Genomic DNA, 25357 nt, shown 5'->3' on the forward strand with positions numbered 1-25357 from the left:
TGACTACAAATGTTTTTTTGATCTACTTTTCTGTTGTACTTAAATTGAATGATTATTTAATCTTGGTTTAACCGGATCAGACCGTCCGGAGTCGTCCAGAGAGACAGACTACTGCTCAGAGGTTTACTTCGCTACCTCATCTTTTTACTGCTCGCGTACACAAATATACAGTCACACACATACACACTAATGTTTACACACAGACACTGCATGCACCCGCTCGCCCTGCGCCCCACCCACTCAGATCCTATAAAGCGAGCTTTATTTTAAAGCTCTAATAACAGGTTGAGGCCTTGAAAGAAATAATAATCAGTGAGATATGCAGGAGGAATGTCAACATGTGTTCTCGGCTGGATGTGTGTGTTTTTAACGGGGGTCTTACGTGGTGGAAAACAAGGCTTTTCCTCCTCACAGTCGGTCAGGAGGAGTGACCAGGTAAAGAAAACAGGACGAGGAGGAGGAGAAGGAGGCGACGAAGGGTGAAATCAGGCTGTGTTAAAATGAGGGGTTAATAGTAGATACAGGAGGAAGGGATGGAGTTTAACCCCTTACTGTCTAAATGTACACTATATGGACAAAAGTATTGGGATGAATAGAATAGAATAGAATAGAATAGAATAGAATAGAATAGAATAGAATAGAATAGAATAGAATGCAATACAATACAATACAGTATAATACAATAGAAAATGATGTCTTTGTTGTTATTGTACAGGTACAACAAAATTTTAAAAAGTGCAGTCGTCCTAGGTGCCATAAAAATCAGAATCAGAATTGCCTTTATTGTCATTTGACAGCACAGAGTACATCAAACGAAATTGAGTTCGATGGTTAGGGACATCGGGCCACTGCTCCTAGTACAGAGTACAGCTAGAGCGCTACCACGAAACCCTTTCTTCGAAAATTGCAGTGAAGAACAGAAGATAATGCAAAGCACAAATATAAGACATCATACAGTTTTCACACAGAACACGTGGACACATGCTGGAATTTTTTCATGGATCTGAAGGGAATTGGGGGACAGCGTGAACATTAGGCAGACAGCAGACGTGAAGAAAAAATGGGGGTAGGGAGATGCTTGAACTGTGTAATAATTGTGGAATGTGTGTGCAAAGATAAGAGACTCCAGTAGGTCATAAAGTATAAATAATAATGTATATAAAAGAGTATAAAAATTAAAATATAAAAGAAAAACCCTGACGGCATAAATATTTTGAAAAAAGCAGCATAAAAAAGTGTCACTAATGCCACGTTTCCACTACGTGAAACCGGCTCAACTCTGCTCGGCTCAACTCGACTTGGGTACCAGGTCCTATTCCTGGAGACCATTTCCATTACAGGATACTATGACTTAGGAGTACGTGGACATCATAGCGATGTGGCGCATTATTTCCGTGTTGTCTGCTCAGAGAGTCGCTGATAAACTCGCTCGTTACATGTTGTCTCATCAAGCTCATGCTGAATTTTTACGTCCGAACCTCCTCGACAAACCATGGTGTAGTTTTGCGGGCTGTCATCATGTGGATTAACCTACCGCTATATTTACTGTCAACTTCCGCATCTGTTTTTGTAAAGCAGCGGGTCACAGAGACGACTGTCTGACCAATCAGTGGTCTGAAGTGTTTACACGTCACGTTTTAGTATCTGGTCCCCAGTCTTGGAACCTCAGCGGAGGCGATACCAAAAAACTAGTACGGGGTACCAGATTCCAGGACCTTTTTCGTAATGGAAATGCCAAAAGGCCAAGTCGAGCCGATACCACGTAGTGGAAATGGGGCATAAAAGTAAAAAAGACACATGTGCCATGAGACACATCATGGCTACAGCTTGTAAGATGTCCTGTTCATGCTGATTTGAGATATAAACACCAATATTTCTGTAAAATTTAATGGGAGATTTTTCTTCCTAAGGGCCCCTTTACACAGCACGGAGATCGTTGTGTGACCATTGAGCGATCAAAAATTGGTCCGATCTCTCAACGATCTCCAAAGCCTCGAAAAAGCTGTTTCTGTGCAAATGTTTGGGAGATCCTTGTGTGCTCATTGTGCCTTTGGACCCCTACTTTAAACTGTCTGGTCAGTCGGATCAGGCAGGGGGGTCATCAAGATAGTCGTACCCATTCCCTCACTGATCTCTCAACCATCTCTACTTTCGGAAATATTTGGCGTTCGTTGAAAGATTGCTTAGAGATCATTCGGAGATTGATGAGATCATTGAGGGCGCCTTGAGTGTTTGTTGAGAGATCACTTCCTTTTTTGATTGTTGAGAGATTGTTTTGGACCGAGTCAAAACTTTGACTAAAAAAAGTGTATGTGAATGGTTTGTATGGATGTTTTGTGTTATTGGAAAAATATACAGAAAAAAAGTGTGGTACCAAAGCAAAGGAAGCAGAATTGATTTAATTATTACTTTGTAAAAAGGGGGTGGGAGTTTATAAGTTATACTTCTTCCCACTCCTTTTCGAGCGCCGAAAAATTTAGTTTGAGCATGTTGTATGGTTCTGTGTTATCTAATGATTGTATGTGCTCGAAATAAAACTAAACTAACTATTCACATTCACTACAGTCACTATTATCGAATTTGCTGCTGTTTTTGTTCCATCATGCACCTCCTCACCTCATAACCGTTGTTGTATTTCACCACTGTTGTTACTGTAAATAGATTTGATTTTTTTTTTTTTTTTTTCTTGGCAGACGCTTTTTTCCAAACCGACTTACAGGGGAAAACCAATTAAATCACTCAATCAGTCAAATTTTATTTATATAATGCCAGATCACAAAAAAAGTTATCTCATGACACTTTATATATAGAGTTGGTCAAAAACCAGACTCTAAGCCAATTTACAGAAACCCAACAGATTTATATCTTTTCTGTTCTGTTATAATTTATCTTCTATACCACTTTATTATTATTACATCTTTTTTTAATTGCATGGCTGTTAAGTAGCCATAGTATGTCCTGTGCATGTAGTGAACTGACAATATAAAAAATCTTTGAATCTTGAATTGCCAACCACTACAGATCGGTTTTAGTATCTGAGTTCCGTCCTCACCAACTGCTCATTTTTCCCTGAATCGTGCTGAAATTGGAACGGAACCATCCTATAAACCCTCGGGATGATTTGTAACATGCGCTCATGCCAATAGCTGTTGCTGAAATCAGATTAATTTGTTCGTTTTCTGGAACCGCTGATTCCTCTGGAGGGTTGTGGAGGCACTGAAGCCCGACCCAGCTGACACAGGGCGAAGGCGGGGTACACCATGGACGTGTCCTCGGCAGACAGCCTTTCACGCTCACGTTCACATCTACGAACAATTTTTCCAGTCACCAATTGACTGATTTATGTACTTATTTTTAACCTGTACCTTATGATGGTGTTCACCATACCACCGCTGTAATGACGGAGAGGGACGTCCCTCAAATCTGAACATTTTAGCTTTAAACATGTTTAATTTTACAGGGAACACAACAACAAATGTCACGTTGCACTCGAGTTCATAACTTCACACATCACAGTAAGACGCAAAAGACACAACAAACCATCATGTGTTTTTTCAAAATAAAAGCATATCCCGTCTCCAGCATCTGTAGTAATAATATATCATTATACCTGCCAAGTAAAATACTTATATATACTTTAACTCACTGGTAAATAATGTAAATAATGGCAATTTAGTGTTTTCACCATTTCTTAGCTGTTTCAAATGAAATATTATGAACTGTATTTTTTATTTATCATAACTCAACATTTCTTTTATTCAACAAGTACCATTAGATCAGATTAACATAAATTATTACCTGAATAAAGAATATTTCATTCTCAAAATGGAATATTTCTATAAATATCCAATTATTTGCAGCCAAATCTCAAGTCTGTGTAATATTAAAAACTGTGACATATTTATTCTCCCATGAGATTTTCACTTTTTAGTTTTCAAGAAAAAAAAACAAACAAAACTGCAAGGTCTAATGTGAGTTGTTGTGAAATGATCAATGTATTACCTAGATTTTATTGTTTATTAAAAAAAGAAACATGACTGCATGATGTAAAGGGAAAGACGTACACAGATGTATAACTTGAAGCTATTTATTTCCAATATTAAAAAAAAACCACTGGTTTTATGTCTTTACACTTTTTCATGATAATGTGCCAAGTCATTTTATTTTACACGTATTACTATTTATTTATTCATTTTTTGTTTTATTTCAGACTATTTATTGCTTTTTGCTAGTTGTTTTAAGGTCAGTTTGTACTTATATTTATGGCGATGCTATACTGTTTTGTTGATATATGACAATGACAATAATGTATTTTGACTTTCAATGTAAAAGAATTTGAAATATTTTAGTCTATTATTAAGCATTATTGAGCAGTTGGCAAAACTTAGATACACTTATGATGAAGTTTACCTTCAAAACATCAAAATATTAACCTTGAATTTAAAAGAAATGTTTTCACATTAAGTTTCTCAAAAAAAAATTGTGAGATCCTAGTTGAGGTATTGCATAATGATCCATATGTTCTGCTTAAACATACACTATGTTATGTTTTGTTTTGGTTTTTTTTACTGTTGTTGAGAAAGCAGTGTAAGTGGCTGATGGAAAGGGAAAGAAAGTTGCATGATTTGTTTGTGTGTGAGAGAGAAGGGCAGCTGTGTACCCGTGGTTTGGGTGTGCATAGGGAGGATCTGACCGGTGTGGTAAAAATACCCTGGAGGCAACTTGCCAGCTGCACTGCAGAGAGGACACCAAAGCTGTGTTGATGGATGGCCCTGAGCAAAGAGAGTGTGTGTGTGTGTGTGTGTGTGTGTGTGTGTGTGTCAAGGTTATTATCATTAACCAAAACTAACGAAATGACGAAAACTAGAATTGTAAGAACATTTTCGTTAACTGAAATAAATAAAAACTATAATTAAAAGAAAAAAACGATAACTAACTGAAACTGTATTGTGTTCTTACAAAACTAATTAAAGCGTATAAAAATTATGGATAAAATTCCCTTCGTTTTCGTCTTTGTCAATGTTGGATTGATACGACAGCAATTTATTTCGCTCGAGCAATTTTAGCTGGCGGCACCGTACGGTACTTCACGGTCTGTCACTTCTCGTCACTTGTGGTTTAGAGTCGTGTTCTGGTCCCCACTCTACCTAATAAATAACATAAAAAAATAAAGAAAACTGAAAAACAAAAATGAACCTCCACCATATCTGCATTTGAATAAATACCTAAAAATATCAATACAGTACTTTTTAATATCGATACAGTATTGTGCAATGAAACATCGCGATATATTGCAGAACCGATATTTTCTAACTCCCCTATTTGTAATAAATGTTTTAAACTGTAAAGAGACTTAATGTGCACCCTGTGTGTCTCTTAAACTCCTGACATCACCCTCCTCTTCTTCCCCACAGGTCCTGGAGGTGCTGTGTCTGCTCAGGTCCAACGTGGATCTGGCCTGGAGGGACGGGGATCAGGTTTTGTCCCAGAAGGAGGTCCTGCTGCACCTCCTCACTCTGACCCAAAACTCTGCTCACAGGTCAGAGGAAAGTCCTTCATACACCTCAGGCACAGTTTTTATTGACATCATCCTAAAGTAAGCATCGCATAATGTTCTGTTTGGGATATTTAAGGCTTGTATTTTGGAAGAACTAGAGTTGGGGGTTTTCTAGTAGGATCCTGCTGCGACGATAAAACTGCTCAACAATTTCCCCCTGAGATTAATAATGTTTAACCCTCAAAGGTCCAGAGCAGTATGTCAGATCTCTGCCTCTTATGTAATTATTCTGTTTTGCTATTATTTTGCATCAGTTAGCAGCTCATTTTACATTTGATATGTCTAAGCCTGGATAATTTTTGTGAACTTTCTAAAAAAAATAAAAATTAATAAAAATTAAAAATTAAAAAAAAAAGAAAAGCACTCGGAGAGCGCAGACCTCCGCCAAGGCAGATCAGTATCAACATTTCCTGAAATTTTCATCCAAATCCATCCATAATTTTTGAGTTATCTTGCACAGGGTGGGGAAGCAAAATTTACAATATTTTGAGGCAGGGACTGAAAGACAGTGTATGACCTATTAGTTTATTGAAAGTCATGAGAATGTATTTGCCACAAGAAAATTGACATAATAGAAAATGTTTTTATTCTATGTGTCCTCCTTCTTTCTCAATAACTGCCTTCACATGCTTCCTGAAACTTGCGCAAGTGTTCCTCAAATATTTGGGTGACAACTTCTCCCATTCTTCTTTAATAGTATCTTCCAGACTTTTTCGAAATAGTTTTGCTCATAGTCATTCTCTTCTTTCCATTATAAACAGTCTTTGTGGACACTCCAACTATTTTTGAAATCTCCTTTGGTGTGACGAGTGCATTCAGCAAATCACACACTCTTTGACGTTTGCTTTCCTGGTTACTCATATGGGCAAAAGTTTCTGAAAAGGTATGGATAATAGTGTTAGGTATGATTATGACATTAATATATGTTTGGTTTCAAAACAATTGACGTAGTGCCTGCTGAGAAAAAACAACTAAATGTTCATTGTAAATTTTGCTTCCCCACCCTGTACACAGACAGACAGACAGACAAACCAACACCGGCAAAAACATAACCTCCTTGGCGGAGGTAAAAAAGGATTTTCACTGTGAACTGCAGCCTTAGAACCTGAGGAAGTTAAAGGTCCCGTATTATGCTATTTTTCAGTCACGTCATATAGGTCTCAGAAGCCCAAAAACATAGTATTTAAGTTTGTTCGCCCCAAAATCATCCTTTTTTCGGAGTTTCAGCGGTCGAAAAAGTCACTCTCACCAGCCCTCCTCAGAACAGTCTGTTTCTGGGCCTGCTTCCGGGTATGCAAATGAATGCATCTGTCCACGCCCACTCCCCCTCCCCTCTCTGGGAGAGGACGCGGCTTACGCTAGCGGTACTACGCGCTAATGTTGACGGTGAAGCCATCATACACGTCTCAGACAGAACGTTTTTCCAAACACTGGCTTTCTTTACCTTGAGGCGTGACTGAGCCCCGACGGAAAACGGCGGTGTTGTGTCGGGTTCGTGGACCTGACACGGAAAGACGCCTGCCGCCACTAATGCAGGCAGCTGCTAACAAGCTTGATGCTAACTATACTGATGCCAACCACAAAGGCCCGTGTTCAAAGTAGTTCTGTTGAATGTCTCTTCATATTATCAGCCCTTGCATGTTAACGGGGACGCAAACGTTAGCAGCAGTAACCGAGCTATGTTAGCTGCCATGCTAACGTTAGACGTACACATCAACAACCACCAGCTTATCCGTAATGTAGGGTTATGCAGTAAAGATACAAAAAAATGATAAGAACTTACAACTCCCACACTTGTACTTGGGTCACAAAGCGTTGGTACTGCGTCCTTCTTGATTCGGAGTCTTTGTGCTAAGCCGGAGCTGTATGGGCCCATGTTCGAAAAACACTCGTCCGTGAAATGCCGGGCACACACATACAAGCGTTTGGGAATGTTGTTTGGTCCATGACCATCACAGATAGAATCCAGCCACTTTTTACGGAGAGGCTCGGAAGTGGGGAGCAAAAATAAACTATCGTGTTGGTGTGTGCAGCCAACAACACCACAACTTGCGTGTCTCGCCTTCACCATGTTTGTTGTCCAAGAGGTACTTTGCCAGGGTGGAGGCACAGTCAGGGGGAGGAGTTAAATCCGTTTATGTCGTCATAAGCGGACCCAACTCAAACTCGGCCGTTTGAGCAGGCATTTTAACAACATGTGGTGTAGCAAGGCAGGGAGGAAACAGACAGTTTTCAAATTCGAACCTCATAATGAGGCTACTGCAACACACACTACTGTAAGAAAACTGTCACAAAGTGAGATTTGCATAATACGGGACCTTTAATGTTTTTATTTAGAACATCAGTGTCTTCTGCTTATATATCGCTGGCCTCATGCATAATTGCCTAAGTTATATTTTTTTCAGGTCATAGCCAATGATGAAAAGTAAATTGTCAGACTTTTAACCTTAGATTTAATATTTTGCAGTATTAGGAGAGTAAAGTTGCATAAATATCCCAATTTTGTCAAAATATGACTTATGCAATTGTGCTATGAGGCGAACGAAATGATTGTTTTGTCTATATAAACAACTTAAAACCTTTTATGCTAAATTTTTTGTGGTGGTTTTCTTGATATTTATTCATATTCATTGACTGACCATGGACATGCACCAAAAAATGTATTAGTTTATTTTCAACTGAACAAACAGTTACACAAATATATATTACTGAATTATACACATCAGCTACGGAGCTTCTGAAGATACAAATGAAACAACACACAGATTAACACAACTTTCCAAAGAATATTGATATGATTAGAGGTTCTACAGTTATTTTACAGTAATAAATTTTCGGTTGTGGCCTTTGGGGGCTAAGCCACTGTTTAAAAAGTCATACATAAAAGGTAAACAACATTAAAGAGCTGTTTTTTGTCACGAATTTGTCCTTTGAATTGAAGAATACGTTAACTTTTAACAATAAGTAACTAAGGTTTGTGCAGATGTATCGAACAGCTTTTCTATTTATTTATTTAGCTGATATTTGTTTAGAGGCAAGTATGTAACATCGCTTATTGGTACAGACCAAAGCATTTTTTGCATAAGTTTCCAATGCCAGTCACTACCTGGGCATTGAAGCAACCTAAGTAAAACTAATAAATCATAAATAAATTGAAACATAAATAACAACGTAAAGAGTGTACACAATGCAAACACAATCACAGTTATTGACAAAGAAGACAAAACATCGCCCATGGCTGTGGCTGATGTTTTTACTTTATTATTAATAGTAATAATCATCATCATCATAATAAGAGTAACCATAATGATGATGATGATAGTAGTAGTAGTAATAATGATAATATTAATACATTTTATTTGTAAGCGCCTTTCAGGAAACTCTAGGACATTGTACATCAAAAGATAACAAGACAATAAATAAAATACAAAGGAAAAAGAAGTGCAAGAAATGTAGTACAGATTTAGTTGTAAGGATGTATAAGAATATTCATGTTTATCATAAATTTCAATGGTTAAAATTAAAATATACTGTGATAAAGACCCATTTTCCAGGACTGTATCACGCTCCATAGTAAATTCTAAAGAAATAAATAATAATTATGAATGAACTAGTGAGAAAATTAGAACCATTCATTTTTATATCCAGTATAACACACTGTCTATTGAACTGATGAGTTCATTCTAGTTAAAGGACACTGGATTTGTTATTATATACCCCCCCTCCCCTTTCTGGATAACACTGCATATCATCACATTAAGCATTACTTAGCACACGGTCACATTAATAAACACATACATTTATATTTCATCTGCTTACACACACATTCTAGTGTTTATACATTCAGAAGTTACTAGAAAGGATATTTATTTCCAAGTATGTTGAATGAAACATGTTGACAAAAACAGTTTTTTGGGGGTTTTTTTTGGATTCCAGTTGTTTTGCACAAGTCAATGATGCATTTCCTCGTAGTGTTGTGAAAACAGCAGCTAGAGGGCATTAGCTTCAGCAGACAATTCATCTTATTTGTTCTTAATTAAATCTGTTAATCATTTCTTTTTAATCATTGCATTTTTAACTGGATTTAATGACGCATTTTTGTGTCGTCCAAAAAATTGTCTTCATACAGTACTGTGCAAAAGTCTTCAGCCACATCTAGTTTGTTGTTTTTCAGGGTGGAAATGAGCATATATATTTATTTTTCATTGTCTTTTCTTCAGATACAACAAGAAAATACAGGAAATATGTCAACAGCCTTAAAAGACACAAAAAAATGGCACTAAATGTGTACAATACTGTGCATTTAGGCCACCTCTAGATTGTTGTTTTTGCAAGGTTGAAATAAGCATATATGTTTATTTCTCTTTCTCTTTTCTTCAGATACAACCAGGAAGTATGTGCACAGCCTTAAAAACACACAAAAACGGAACTAAATGGGTTGTAAAGGTTAAAGTCACTATTTAGTGCGACCTCTGACCCCATGACAGGAAGCAGAACAAACAGAAACATCAAACACGTGTTGAATGAAACCTGGTATAAATATATCAATCCATCAAATTGTATTTATGTAGCGTCACATTATAACAAAAGTTATCTCGTGAAACTAATTTTATTTATAAAATAGGTATACAAAATCAGAAAGTTAATGCGATAAATTTCATGTTGTCTGAATAAAAGGGTTAAAGACGTGTTAAAAGCAAAGGGAAAAGGGGGGGGTGTACACTTTAAAGCAGCAGTGGAAGAATCAGAGTGGAAGGGAGTCGGGCCTAAAAATGACAAAATCCAGTTTATATGTATCTTCAGTTGTTTTTACAGGGTTCCCATGAGGTCTTAAAAAGTCTTGAAAGTCTTGAATCTACAGATCTGCATTTAATACCTTAAAAAGTCTTTAAAAGGTATTAAATTGGATATGTTAGATCTTAAGGTATGTTGCCATAAATTTGTTCACTGTATTGTGTGTAAATGTCTCTGTTAAATGTCCAAGCTCCAAAGAAAGTAACATTATTCTACTCAGTTCCAACAATTTATATTGAAATTAGGAACCAATTATCTTTAACTTTGCAGCCCCCGGTGAGAAATGCCTCCGAATGGTGGAAATCAAGGTAGAAATTAATACATTTTCCTAAATTTTGAATTGAAATTGAATAATAATAATTATTAATACTACCTGTTTGATTTATAGAAGCTGTTTTTTCCCTGAATTTTTTTGTTTTTACTGCTGTTCATACTTCATATATATCCACATTGGATCTAAGTACAGAGACTTAGAAATGCATATGTGTGAAATATGCTGTGAAATAGGAATTAAAGTAGTCTTAAAAAGGTCTTTAAAAGTCTTTGATTAAACGTATAGAAACATGTAGGAACCTTGTTTTATTTGGATAGTTGTGTTATTATTTTTAGTAGTAGTAGTAGTAATAATAATAATAATAATAATAATAATAATAATAACAACAATAATAATAATCGTTAATACTACCTTTGTAGTTTATAGAAGCTGTTTTTTCCCTGAAACTTTAGTTTTTCCTGTTGTTCATACTTCACATATCAGATTGGATCTAAATACAGAGACTCCGAAATGCATTTGTGTGGACATATGTGTGAAATATGCTGTGAAATAGGGATTAAATTCTGTTCTAGGTGGTCTTAAAAAGGTCTAAAAAAGTCATAGATTTAACTTGTACAAAACTGTAGGGACCCTGTTTTATTTGCATAGTTGTAGTATTATTATTATTATTATTAGTAGTAATAATAATAATAATAATAATAATAATAATTACTAGTATTATTATTATTATTATTATTATTATTATTATTATAATAGTTAATACTACCTTTTAGGTTTATAGAAGCTGTTTTTTCCCTGAAACTTGAGTTTTTCCTGCTGTTCATACTTCATATATATCCAGATTGGATCTAAGTACAGAGACTCAGAAATGCATATGTGTGAAATATGCTGTGAAATAGGCATTAAAGTAGTCTTAAAAAGGTCTTTAAAAGTCTTTGATTAAACTTGTAGAAACATGTAGGAACCTTGTTTTATTTGCATAGTTGTATTATTATTTTTAGTGATGATAATAATAATAATAATAATAATAATAATAATAATAGTACCTTTTAGGTTTATAGAAGCTGTTTTTTCCCTGAAACTTTAGTTTTTCCTGCTGTTCATACCTCACATATATCCAGATTGGATGTAAATACATAGACTCAGAAATGCATATGTGGGAACATGTGAACTTCACTAAACCAACAAACCTCATTTTTGCACAGTACTGTATCCTCCTGCTGTACACGCTGAGATTAGGTTAGCACTTGTGTTGCCATAAAAACTGATCACCCTTCTCAATGAGGCTGTGCTGAAAATCCGTCGCAATGCCGTTCAGGTTCAGGTTGAGTGTGTTCAGCGTTGCAGGCTAATGCTGCGCCAGTCCCACCTTTTAAGACCTGCTGTCAAAACAGCCCTGAAACATTCCCGCAGCAGCTCTTAGCCATGATGGATGGAAGAGGCCCTCGGTGTGTGCTGGTCTGCTGGCTGTCAGGCCTTCATTCAAAGCCAGAGTCCATGCAGGACCCACCAAAGGGTTCATTGGCTGCACCTTCACCCTGCACCTGGTCCACACTGGTCCCTCTTTGTCTGGCTGTTTGTGTGTAGTTGGCTTGTTAGAGCAGCCAAGAAACATAATAGCTTTTCAGCACTGTTTCTGTGAGTCTTTAAATAGGCTTCAAATGTTTGATGATTATGTAGGTTTTACCGTATATTGAGTATGAATGTGATGAGAGTTCAAAATCAGTTGGATTATTAAATTACCATTACTTTTATGTAGTTGCATTAACTTCAGTTTTGCATATAAATGTCTTTTTGGGTAAAAAGTGGTATTGATTATTCCCCAAAATAAAACATTTTGATCCCTTTGCACACTCCAAGTTGAAACTTTGGACGTAAAGGTGTTAAAGTTACATGAGAAGCCAGGAAAACATAAAGCTGCAGTAAAAAATAAATGCTCTGCAACTTATTCTGAGTCTTCTGTGTATATCCATTATAATATGAAATAAAGTAGGTCCTACACTGGAAAAAATCTAAATCTTACCAAGTGTATTTTTCTCATTTCTACTCAAAATATCTCATCACACATAAAGTAAGACATAATCACCTGAAGATTAACTTTTCAGTGAGATATAATAACTTATTTTTAGACAATGGAGCTTGAAAATCTTGTTTCAAGAAATCTTACCAAGATAATTTTCACTTGTTCTGTTGGCAGATTTTTTTTGCTTGAATTAAGCAAAAAAAAAAAAATGTTGAATTAAGCAAAAAATCTGCCAATGGAACAAGTGAAAATTATCTTGGTAAGATTTCTTGAAACAAGATTTTCAAGCTCCATTGTCTAAAAATAAGTTCTTATATCTCACTGAAAAGTTAATCTTCAGGTGATTGTCTTTCTTTATGTGTGATGAAATGTTTTGACTAGAAATGAGAAAAATACACTTGATAAGATTTAGATTTTTGCAGCGTGGGAATCGGTTTTCAAAAAGAACCGGTTCTTGATTCCCATCCCTAGTGGTAAGTACAGTTGCCTCATTATAAGAAGGTCATGGGTTCAATTCCAACATCACCCACTGATTGATGAGATGTTTTTACACACTTAAATGTTTAATTCAGCTGAATTCAATTTTTAAGTTCATAAAACTACCGTAAGACTTCAACTAACGAATAAATCTGTGTCCTAAAATCAAAGACGGAGACGCACAAGGGATGTGTCATTGAGACAACATGATGTATATTAATAGAACGTTCTAGAGAGTTCTTATATCTCACTTTTGCGGTACTAATAGCACTGTTTTTGCCACCCAGCTAGTCCTATTGCAAGAAAATAATGATGGCCACAGTATTGGTTTTATACTTCTCCTTCTTAAATAAGACATGGATCAGGTGTTTACACTGGAAAAAATCGAAATCTTACCAAGTGTATTTTTGTCATTTCTACTCAAAATATCTCATCACACTTAAAATAAGACATAATCACCTAAAGAGTAACTTTTCAGTGAGAAATAAGAACTGATTTTCAGACAATTGATCTTGAAAATCTTATTTCAACAAATCTTACCAAGATAATTTTCACTTGTTCCATTGGCAGTTTTTTGTTTGGTTTTTTTTGCTTAAATTAAGCAAACCATATACTGAGTATAAATGTGATGAGAGTTTAAAAAATGAATTAGATTATGAATTTAATATTACTTTTATGAAGTTGCATTAGCTTCAGTTTTGCATATCAGTTTTTGCGTATTGATCATTCCCCAAAATAAAACATTTTGATCCCTTTGCACACTTCAAGTCAGAAACTTTAGGCATAAAGGTCTTAGTTACATGAGAAGTCAGGAGAACATAAAGCTGCAATAAAAAATAAATGCTCTGCAACTTATTGTGAGAGTCTTCTATGTATATCCATTATAATATGAAATAAAGTAGGTCCTACACTGGAAAAAATCAAAATCTTACCACATGTATTTTTCCTCATTTCTCGTCAAAATATCTCATCACACTTAAAATAAGACATAATCACCTAAAGAGTAACTTTTCAGTGAGATATAAGAACTGATTTTTAGACAAATGAAAAATTGAAAATCTTATTTCAACAAACCTTACCAAGATAATTTTCACTTGTTCCATTGGCAGATTTTTTGCTTAATTCAAGATTCAATTTAATTCAAGATTTAATTCAATTCAAGATCTGTTTTCTAAAAAATAGATCTTGAAAATTTTATTTCAAGAAATATTACCAAGATAATTTTCACTTGTTCCATTGGCAGTTTTTTTTTTTTTTCCCCTCACTTGAATTAAGCAAAAAAATCTTGAATTAAGCAAAAAAATCTGCTAATGAAACAAGTGAATATTATCTTGGTTTATCTCATTGAGCCCACTTTTCTTTCTTTATTTTAATTGTTCTATATTTGACTAAAATCTTGGATTAGCATCTGTCAAATTTGACGTGTGGATATTGATTTGTACCTGTGAGGGACGTTTTTTATAATTTGCTTTTCCAAATAAACAAAGAATAAAAAAAAAAAAAAAAAAAAATAGGAACTAAATATGTACGAGCCAACGTCTCGTTGTCATTGCCTGCGGTGCGTTGGAAGATCTTCATCAGAACATTATCCTCCTATTACATGATTCTCACCTGTTGGGTCCAAACCATTACTATTGTGAGCGTTTACACATCCATGAGTCACAGCGGCCCCTCTGGAAACCACAAACTGATTTGGCACACACTGTTCCAGTATTTGCATGTGTGTGTGTCTACTGTAAGCTCTTTGACATCCACTGACAGACACACACACCTTTTTTGACAAGCCACCGCTGTACTTTTCTCACCCCAACAAGAGAATACAGGCTTGACTAAGGATTGGATTACAAAGGCTTTTAGGCCTGTAAAGCCTTTTCCTGGCCACAATCTCTGGACCCGGGGATCCACTTTCCCTTTGGAGCGGCCTCAGGGTTATGATTAGAGCCAGGCAGGGATGAGATTGGGTTGCTGGCTGCCCTTGTCTGCCGTGTGATTGAATGGCACCGGGGCTATTGTGATACGTAATGTAGTGGTGAGTACCAGCACACTTCTTTTGTGGCTCGTAAGTCAATACAGTTGAGTGATGTGCGTGTACTCGACGGCGCTGGCGTATTATGTGTGTGTAATGGACCTGAGGAGTTCTCCATCATTGTCAGAGCCCGACACCACATCACAATAATAACCACCCCCCTAAAAAAAAAAAAAAAAACTAAACCGGGCTCTTATTATGTGTTGGATTTTGTGTTTCAGTGTGGAGCTGCACTGCGCCGCCCTGACTCTGCTCTCGCAACTGGTGGTTCAGCTGGTGACCTCTGACCCCCAGGTAAAGACCGATCATCTGAAACCGTCTATTATGCGAGTCATTGCTGTTAGCAGGAAGTTATTTTACATCAGTGATACCAGCCTGGAACTGGAAACGCTCATTTGGGCCTTATTGCTTAAGAGAAAAAGCAGTTGAGAAACAAAAAAGCTTTTATTTGAGGCCTTCCTATGAGGCTGGAAACCTCTGGTAATTTAGTTGGAAGAAGTAGAAATGCATATACAATATCAAAGTGGAGGGCTTGGTTAGGTTTTCACAAAAATCTGAGAAAAATTAAGTAAAAAAAAGGGTGATTTTTTTTTTTTTTTTTTTCTCTTCAGACAGTTTCTCAAAACAAACTCTGATTGACATTTTCCTTGTTACACTAGCGTTAGCTTCAAATCAGTGGGAATAAACGTTAATTACATCAAACATATTTCTTATTTTTCTGATCTTATCGTATCGTATCATGTCTTATCTTATCTTATCTTGTGAGAAAAAGCAGTTGTGAAACAAAAAAGGTTTTATTTGAGGCCTTCCTATGGGGCTGGAAACCTCTGGTAATTTACTTTGAAGAAGTAGAAATGCATATACAATATCAAAGGCAAGGTTTCCACAAAAATCTGTGCAAAATTAAGTTAAAAAGTTAGTGGGGTTTTTTGACAGTTTCTCAAAACAGGCTTTGATTGACATTTCCTTGTTATACTAGTGTTAGCTTCAGATCAATGGGAATAAACGTTAGTTACATCAAACATATTTCTTATTTTTTCTGATTGTATCGTGTCTTACCTTATCTCATCTTATCTTATCTATTCTTATCTCATCTCATCTCGTCTTATCATATCTTATCTTATGTTATCTTATGTTGTCTTGAGAGAAAAAGCATTTGAGGAACAAAAAAGCTTATATTTGAGGCCTTCCTATGGGGCTGGAAGAACTCTGGTAATTTAGTTGGAAGAAGTAGAAATGCATATACAATATCAAAGTGGAGGGCTTGGTTAGGTTTCCACAAAAATCTGAGAAAAATTAAGTAAAAAAAAAAAAAAAGTGATTTTTTTTTTTTTCCCCCTCTTCAGAGAGTTTCTCAAAACAAGCTTTGATTGACATTTTCCTTGTTACACTAGCATTAGCTTCAGATCAGTGGGAATAAACGTTAGTTACATCAAACATATTTCTTATTTTTTCTGATTGTATCGTGTCTTACCTTATCTCATCTTATCTTATCTATTCTTATCTCATCTCATCTCGTCTTATCATATCTTATCTTATGTTATCTTATGTTGTCTTGAGAGAAAAAGCATTTTAGGAACAAAAAAGCTTTTATTTGAGGCCTTCCTATGGGGCTGGAAGAACTCTGGTAATTTAGTTGGAAGAAGTAGAAATGCATATACAATATCAAAGTGGAGGGCTTGGTTAGGTTTCCACAAAAATCTGAGAAAAATTAAGTAAAAAAAAAAAAAAGTGATTTTTTTTTTTTTCCCCTCTTCAGAGAGTTTCTCAAAACAAGCTTTGATTGACATTTTCCTTGTTACACTAGCATTAGCTTCAGATCAGTGGGAATAAACGTTAATTACATCAAACATATTTCTTATTTTTTCTGATCGTATCGTATCATGTCTTATCTTATTTCATCTTATCTGATCTTATCTCATCTTATCTTATCTTATCTTATCTTATCTTATCTTATCTTGAGAGAAAAAGCATTTGAGTAACAAAAAAGCTTTTATTTGAGGCCTTCCTATGGGGCTGGAAGAACTCTGGTAATTTAGTTGGAAGAAGTAGAAATGCATATACAATATCAAAGTGGAGGGCCTGGTTAGGTTTCCACAAAAATCTGAGAAAAATTAAGTAAAAAAAAAAAAAAAAGGGTGATTTTTTTTTTTTTTTTTTTCTCTTCAGACAGTTTCTCAAAACAAACTCTGATTGACATTTTCCTTGTTACACTAGCGTTAGCTTCAAATCAGTGGGAATAAACGTTAATTACATCAAACATATTTCTTATTTTTTCTGATCTTATCACATCGTATCGTGTCTTATCTTATCTTGTCTTGTCTTGAGAGAAAAAGCAGTTGAGGAACAAAAAAGCTTTTATTTGAGGCCTTCCTATGGGGCTGGAAACCTCTGGTAATTTAGTTTGAAGAAGCAGAAATGCATATACAATATCAAAGTGGAGGGCTTGGTTTGGTTTCCACAAAAATGTGAGAAAAATTAAGGAAAAAAAAAAATTTGTTTTTTGTTTTCCTCTTCAGACAGTTTCTCAAAACAAGCTTTGACTGGTATTTCCCTTGTTACACTAGCGTTAGCTTCAAATCAATGGGGATGTTAGCAGCAACAAACAACATTCTTATTTTTCTCTTTATATTTCATATTTCACTCATTCATGGTTTTTCCTACCTGTCCTGTTCTCTGTAGTTCTTATCTTACCTTACCTTACCTTACACTGTAAAAAAAACTGTAATTTAACAGAACTTTCACTGTTTATTTTACAGATTTTTCCTTTATGTTTAAGATACAGGAAAATATCAATGAAATTACAATTTTACAATTACAATTTTCTGATGTACGTACTTGTATGTGCCATGTAGGGCCTGGATGAAGAGGCTCTGCAGTGTTTTGGTCAATGGGGGGTGCTGGTGTGCTCGTGCTGCAGCGAGGAGCAGCCGGTGGAGGTGAAGCTGATGGCGGCTAAAGTGTTGGTCAACTGTACGGCCGCGATACTGACCAGCCCTCAACTGGTGCTCGGTGAGTTTCAAATACAGATACATGAATTTACATCATCATGAGTTTTTTTTTTTTTTTTTTTTTTTTTTTTTTAATTGACAATATACAAATATACAAACAACTTGGCATCCGTGTTAAAGAACACACAAAGGCACGGGTGCAAAGAGGAGTACATACATAGATGTCAACAACCATGAAGACTGTGAATTTTGAAAAAAAAAAAAAAAAAATCACAAATAAAATGAGGTGAGGGGGCTAGTATGGAAGTAAATCTGTCTCATCAGATTTTGAGTTATAAAAGCTATTGAATTTCTAGCACTGAATATTTTTGCACTGAAATTAAGTATCTGAATTTTTTGTCTCTGAATTCAACTGTTCATTAATTTAGAATTTAAAAAATTCAGAAGCAAAATATTCAAAAGCAAAAAATTCAGAAGCAAAAAATTCAAAAGCAAAAAATTTAGATGCAAAACATTCCAAAACAAAACATTCAAAGCAAAAAAAGTTCAGATTCTTCATTTCAGTGCAAAAAAAAAAATTCAGATACTTCATAGCAGTGCAAAAAAAAAATCAGATACTTAATTTCAGTGCAAAAAAAGTTCAGATACTTAATTTCAGTGCAAAAAAGGTTCAGATACTTAATTTCAGTTAAAAAAAAAATTCAAATATTTAATTTCAGTGCAAAAAAATCCAGATACTTAATTTCAGTGCAAAAAAAGTTCAGATACTTAATTTCAGTTAAAAAAAAAAAAAAAAAAAAAAGTTCAAATATTTAATTTCAGTGCAAATAATCCAGATATTTAATTTCAGTGCAAAAAAAAAAAGTTCAGATACTTAATTTCAGTGCAAAAAAAGTTCAGATATTTAATTTCAGTGCAAAAAAAGTTCAGATACTTAATTTCAGTTAAAAAAAAAAAAAAAGTTCAGATATTTAATTTCAGTGCAAAAAAAAGTTCAGATACTTAATTTCACTTAAAAAAAAAAAAAAAAAGTTCAGATACTTAATTTCACTTAAAAAAAAGTTCAGATATTTAATTTCAGTGCAAAAGAAATTCAGATTCTTAATTTCAGTGCAAAAAAAAAACAGTTCAGATATTTACTTTCAGTGCAAAAAAAAAAGTTCAGATACTTAATTTCAGTGCAAAAAAAATTCAGATACTTAATTTCAGTGCAAAAAAATTCAGATACTTAATTTCAGTGCAAAAAAAGTTCGGAAACTTCATTTCAGTGCAAAAAAAAAAAAGTTCAGATCCTGAATTTTAGTGCAAAAAAAATCCAGATACATAATTTCAGTGCCAAAAAAAATTCAGTGCTACAAATTCAACATCTTTTATAATCCAAAATCTGATGACACAGATTTACTTCCAAAGGCTAGGGCTTGTTGTACAAATTATATTCTTCGGTAATTGATAGAAGCTTCAATGCAGGTTTACTCTTCATGTGATTGAGAGTTTTCATATAGAACAGAAACTCATTATGGAAACTGGAAAATGTGGGTTTCATCTTCAAATGTTCACATTTGTGAATGCAAAATTGACCCAGAATGATGATAGTATTTATTAAAAAGCTATCTTTGAAAAAACATCGATCAACTCAGTGGATTGTGATATGCTGATACGATCTGGGAGGAATTCTTTTATCGTATTGATGTTGCCCGTGCTACAAGTGGTGGCCACATTGAACTCTTGTAAAACAGGAAATACAAGTTGACTGTGAGTAGAATACTTCTGACTTGGCTGGAGTTTTCTATTACTTTTCCTTATTAAACTAGAAGCACTCGGAGAGCGCAGACCTCCGCCAAGGCTGATCAGTGGCCCCCCCCGTGGGCCCCCCCACGCCAAGGAGGTTATGTTTTTGCCAGGGTTTGTTTGTTTGTTTGTCTGTCTGTCTGTCTGTTTGTCTGTCCGTTAGTGTGCAACATAACTCAAAAAGTTATGGACAGATTTTGATGAAATTTTCTGGTCTGCCCCCCCCCCCCCCCCCCCCCCCCCCCCCCCGATCACCACCAAAATTTAATCATTTCTTCCTTATCCCATTTCCAACAAACCCTGAAAATTTCATCAAAATCTGTCCATAACTTTTTGAGTTATGTTGCACACTAACGAACAGACAGACAGACAGACAAACAAACAAACAAACCCTGGCAAAAACATAACCTCCTTGGCGGAGGTAAATATTGCGTAATAAAAAAAAAAAAAAAAAAAAAATCTATCTTTGACATTGTCCAGTACATGTCCTTAAGTAATGTCATCATCAGGAGTTAACGTGGATCGTCTGTAGCTTCCTGGAACTCTGTTAATCCAACCTGGAAACAGTTGTATCCTGTTGGAATCACAGGAAAAAGCCCAGGAACCAGTGTTTACTTATCTGTGTGTACGGTATGCGTCTTTCAGGTTTGTCCACCACTGTTTCCCTTTGGCGGAGTCTGTTCACGCTGCTGCAGGACGAAGACCAGGATGTCCGAGATTCTGCGTCTGACTTCATCTCTAAAGTCCCAGCAGCTTTACTCAGTGCAGGTACAGTGTCACCACAACACAACACAACACAAGGAAACACTTCATAAACAGACAGACACAGGCTTTCATTTTCGATGTTATGCATTAAAACACACTCTAAGACTCACTGCCATAGAGTGGATATACAAGCCTACACACCCCTCTGAAAATAGAACTGTTTCCAATGAGACAAATGACAATCTTTAAAATAAATTTGGTTATAGCCTTTACTAAAATTACTTTGACTTTATTTGTCCCAGAAGGGATATTTGTTTCCACGACTGCACATAGAAATTATCACAAAAACACACACATCAACATCAGATAGAAAAGAAACGCACACAAAAAAGGCAGACACATCATAAAAACACTTATTGTGGCAAGCTAAAATATTTTAACTAGTATATTTACTACTGGTTTACTATTATTTTGGGGAGCCTTCCTTCTTATTTATGTTTACTGTTGACCTGGAATCATGGCAGTTACAATCTTCCCTCATGGAACACTGTTAGTTCCAAAGATAAGAGCTGCATTAGGAAAAAAAATGTTTAGGTTTCCAGCTCCTGATGCCTGGAACAAGCTTCAGTCTGAGCTCCACCTACAAATACTGATTCCTGTGACTGATTTTAAAGAGTAGGGGTGTAAGAAAATATCAGTTCTGCAATATATCGCGATATTTAATTTCACAATACTGTATCGATATTAAAAAGTACTGTATTGATATTTTTAGGTGTTTATTCAAATGCAGATATGGCGGAGGTTCATTTTAGTTGTTTTGTTTTTCTTTTTTGTTTACATTATATGTATTAATATTTAACACTCTTATTAAATAATTTTATTTCCTTTGTTGGAATTGCACAAAAATAATGTTCCGATGTTAGTTCTGAACTAATAGAATATGAACATTTGAACAGGATCTGAAACTGTAATGTCTGTAAAACATAATTTCAGTTTGAACACAGGAACTTTTTGTGATATAGCATTAGATCCTGTTGTGATCAAAAGAAATGTGTTTAGTATTTGGGCAGATTTCTGGTGTAATTTAATTCTTCACGGAAATAATCATTTAGCAAAAAAGAAACAAACAAAAAATTGCTTTTTAACAGTATCATGATATATCATATCATGATCCTAGTATTGTGATTTGTATTGTATCACCAGATTCTTTCCAATACACAGCCCTTTTAAAGAGAGCGTTAAAACTCTGGAATCACAACTATTGGTCTGTAAATGTTTCAATTGATTGTATGTTTTTTTTTTTAATGTTTGCAAATGCTTTTATTATTGTAAAACTGTAATGAAGGGACTGTATTGTTTCCGTCTTGGCCAGATCTCCCTTGAAAACGAGATCCCCCGTCTCAATGGAACCAACCTGGTTAAATAAAGGTTGAATAAAAATTAAAAACAAAACCAGCTGAACCATCAGATAACACATTTGTGATGTGATTTAGGGAGAATGGATGTAGCTTCATGCCAAATTTACCAGGTTTAGATGTCTGTTAGTGAAGAAAAGACTATTTTCTTCCTTCTTTACCCCATAAACCAGACATATGAGGAACAGAAGAGCTCATTGTCACATATAAAGAACATCCAGTACTTCCCTGCAGCTCCTTTATTGTTGCCATGAGCTTCTTGGCAGCATCTCTGACCAGTTTTCTCCTTATCTTATCAATTTCAGTGGATTTTCTTCCCTTGGTAACTTCCCTGTTGTTTCAGTTGATAATTGTCCTCGTCGTTATCTCACGCCTCGGAGTCTTTTTCAACCAACTGTTGATCAAATACCTTTTAACAAAAGCGTCCAATTTCTGCTTTAACAGAATTGTGCCATGTATACTCATAGCTGGATATCTGGAAAAACATATGTTTTCTTTTTGCTTTTCATCCACGTGAAAACTCCACTTTAGGACACTGAAAAGGAATATTTCTGAAAACTCCAACTGAAGTGGGGATTTGAGGTTTAAGGTGTTTGGATTGGACCAGACCGGACTGGACTGGACTAGATTACATGACATTACATTGGATCATTCTGCCCTTAACCCCCCTATAGTGTATGTATGCTGGTTTGTGCATGATCTGGTGTGTACTATGTTATTCTTGAAAACAGAGGTGTGGTAACATCCCTTTCTATGGAGGGAATGCACATATGTCACTTCCCCCCTGGGCCATGCCCCTCTAAGTCAGACTGAGCGGCAAAAACAAACCGGCTCAACATGGCGGAGCATAGCAGTAACTACAGCAAGACCGGGAAAAGTGTGGAATATAACGTGAAATTAAAGACAATTGGACTGGACATGGATCCATACAAGCTACCAAACAACAAGTGGTCTACGAACATTGATATGTGGCCGGAAGTCACATATTCTGACATTTATATGAACCTGATTTCAACGCCAGGAAAATATCCAATGCAAAGGCTGAAATCATACAAAAGCCAAAGAGTTGTTGACATCCTCGTCATCGTTACTTAGAGGATTACAGCTGGTGAGTGCTTTCAATTCAACATGCTATTGTTTTGGAGGTTTTCTGTCAGTGCAGACGTATTTTCTTGGTGGTCATTGCCAAGGTAAAGGCCCAGCAGTAGTGCTCACAGTTCACTACTGATTTACTGGAGTTGAACCCTTAGTATTGACCCAAGTGAGTGGATGATCTACTGGTACTGTGGAGATTTAAGGAGAGTTAACATCAAATACTTGATCCAACACAGATACAACAGCTTTGTGCTAGAGTACCCCCTTATTTGGAAAACTAGGTTAGCCTCAGTTTAAGCTAGTTTACAAATTATGTAGAGCACAAGGTTCAGAATCACACAATTGAAGAGAAAAACGTTTCAGTTATGAAATATAGAACTAAATGACAGATGCTAACATTAAGCTTTACTAAGAAGTAACGTTAGCCAAAACGATATGTAATTTAAGGTACAATTTTACACAAGAACACAGCATAAATTAACGTTACCTGACACTAAATGGCAACCACAAATCCAGGTTTCGTTGCCTGGATTCCAGTTATTTCTACGAATTGCAGCGATCCATCTGCTTCTTCTGTCTTTGGCTTTAGGTCGCCGCTAAAACGATAGCTCCGAGTGCTTTTTAAACCTATTTGTGCAATCAGTGGCACAACAGCTCTTCCCCATTTTTTAGATTGTTCTAAAGTTTTCGCAATATTCAAACCAAAGCCACTACTCATCTCCCTCTTTCTGCCACTCAGTGGACGTAACCGTGGTGACTTCTGCTAGCGGTGACGTCACGTACATACCCTCTATAACAGGGTTTTTGCAGATCATTAAAAAGCATTAAAAGTCATTAAATTGATTTTGTGAAAATTAAGGTCTTAAATGGCATTAAAAAGCATTAAATTTAATGTCCAGAGGCATTAAAAAATTAAATACACTTGATGGAGAAAAAAAAAGTATTGTTACCCACAGTTTTTTTTTTTTTATTATATAAATATTTAATAATTTTGATCGGAAGTACACTGTGATGATTGACAGGCGGAACCCTTTAATTGGATATTGTTTACGGCCGTTGCACGAAGTCACAACACCGGATATTTGGAATGCAATGTGCTGTGAGCGTGCTCATGCCGTGGCAAAAGAACTGGGGGAATATTAGCAAATGTCAGAAAAATGGGAAAATGCAAGTTTCAGCAGAAGTGATTGGAGGAGGAACTATTTAGAGCAGGGGTGTCAAACTCATTTTAGTTCAGGGGCCACATACAGCCTAATATGATCTAAAGTGGGTCGGACCAGTAAAATAATGTAAATAACAGTATAAGAACTTATAAATAATGTCAACTCCAAAGTTTTTTTCTCTGTTTTTGAGTGAAAAAAGTCAATTTCCGTGATGAAAATGTTTACATCTACGAACCGTACTTGAACATAACATGAATATGAACAACCTGAAAATTCTTAAGAAAAATAAGTCCAATTTTAACAATATTACACATTAGCTTATCATTTAAACATGTGCATCACAACGTACAGATCACAGTGGATCTATAAATACACAAAACATTTAGTAAGAGGCAGAATATTGTTAAAATTCCACATACTTCTCTTAAGAAATTTCAGGTTATTCACATTTTTTGCAAAAGGATAGTCTGTAAATGTAAACATTTTTATGTAATTTAACTTTTTTTTTACACTACAACAAAGAGAAAAAATTGTAGTTTTCATTATTTCTAAGTTATTATGATAGTATTTTACTGGTCTGACCCACTTGAGATTGAATTGACCTAAAATGATTCGAACATCCTTGAATTTTAATATCGTCAGTGTAATTTCTGCATTTCACAAATTCATCCCAGGGGCCGGATTGGACCCTTTAGCGGGCTGGTTTAGGCCCCCGGGCCGCATGTTTGACACCTGTGATTTAGAGCCTGGTTAAAGCCTGTCAACGGTAAACCATCATAAAACTATATATAAAACTGTATCTGCAGTTGGACATGGGCCTTTACAGGGTGGGGAAGAAAAATTTACAATATTTTGAGGCAGGAATTTAAAGACAGTGTATGACCAATTAGTTTATTGAAAGTCATGAGAATTTATTTGCCACAAGAAAATTGACATAATAGAAAATGTTTTTATTCTATGTGTCCTCCTTCTTTCTCAATAACTGCCTTCACACGCTTCCTGAAACTTGTGCAAGTGTTCCTCAAATATTCAGGTGACAACTTCTCCCATTCTTCTTTAATAGTATCTTCCAGACTTTCTCATAATAGT

The 25357-nt window shown here is 35.5% G+C and overlaps 1 protein-coding gene across 1 annotated transcript in view; it reads left to right on the forward strand.

Moving 5' to 3' along the window:
- The window catches only part of thada (THADA armadillo repeat containing), a 285860-nt gene that overhangs the window by 213321 nt on the left and 47182 nt on the right, over positions 1 to 25357 (forward strand). Inside the window, exons 33-36 of the mRNA XM_030156371.1 lie at positions 5415 to 5539; positions 15373 to 15445; positions 18007 to 18163; positions 20536 to 20658. Coding sequence (XP_030012231.1) covers positions 5415 to 5539; positions 15373 to 15445; positions 18007 to 18163; positions 20536 to 20658 — 478 coding nt within the window. The remainder of the gene's footprint in view (positions 1 to 5414; positions 5540 to 15372; positions 15446 to 18006; positions 18164 to 20535; positions 20659 to 25357) is intronic.

Source organism: Sphaeramia orbicularis, chromosome 15 (genome assembly GCF_902148855.1).
Source record: "Sphaeramia orbicularis chromosome 15, fSphaOr1.1, whole genome shotgun sequence".
Taxonomy (NCBI): domain Eukaryota; kingdom Metazoa; phylum Chordata; class Actinopteri; order Kurtiformes; family Apogonidae; genus Sphaeramia; species Sphaeramia orbicularis.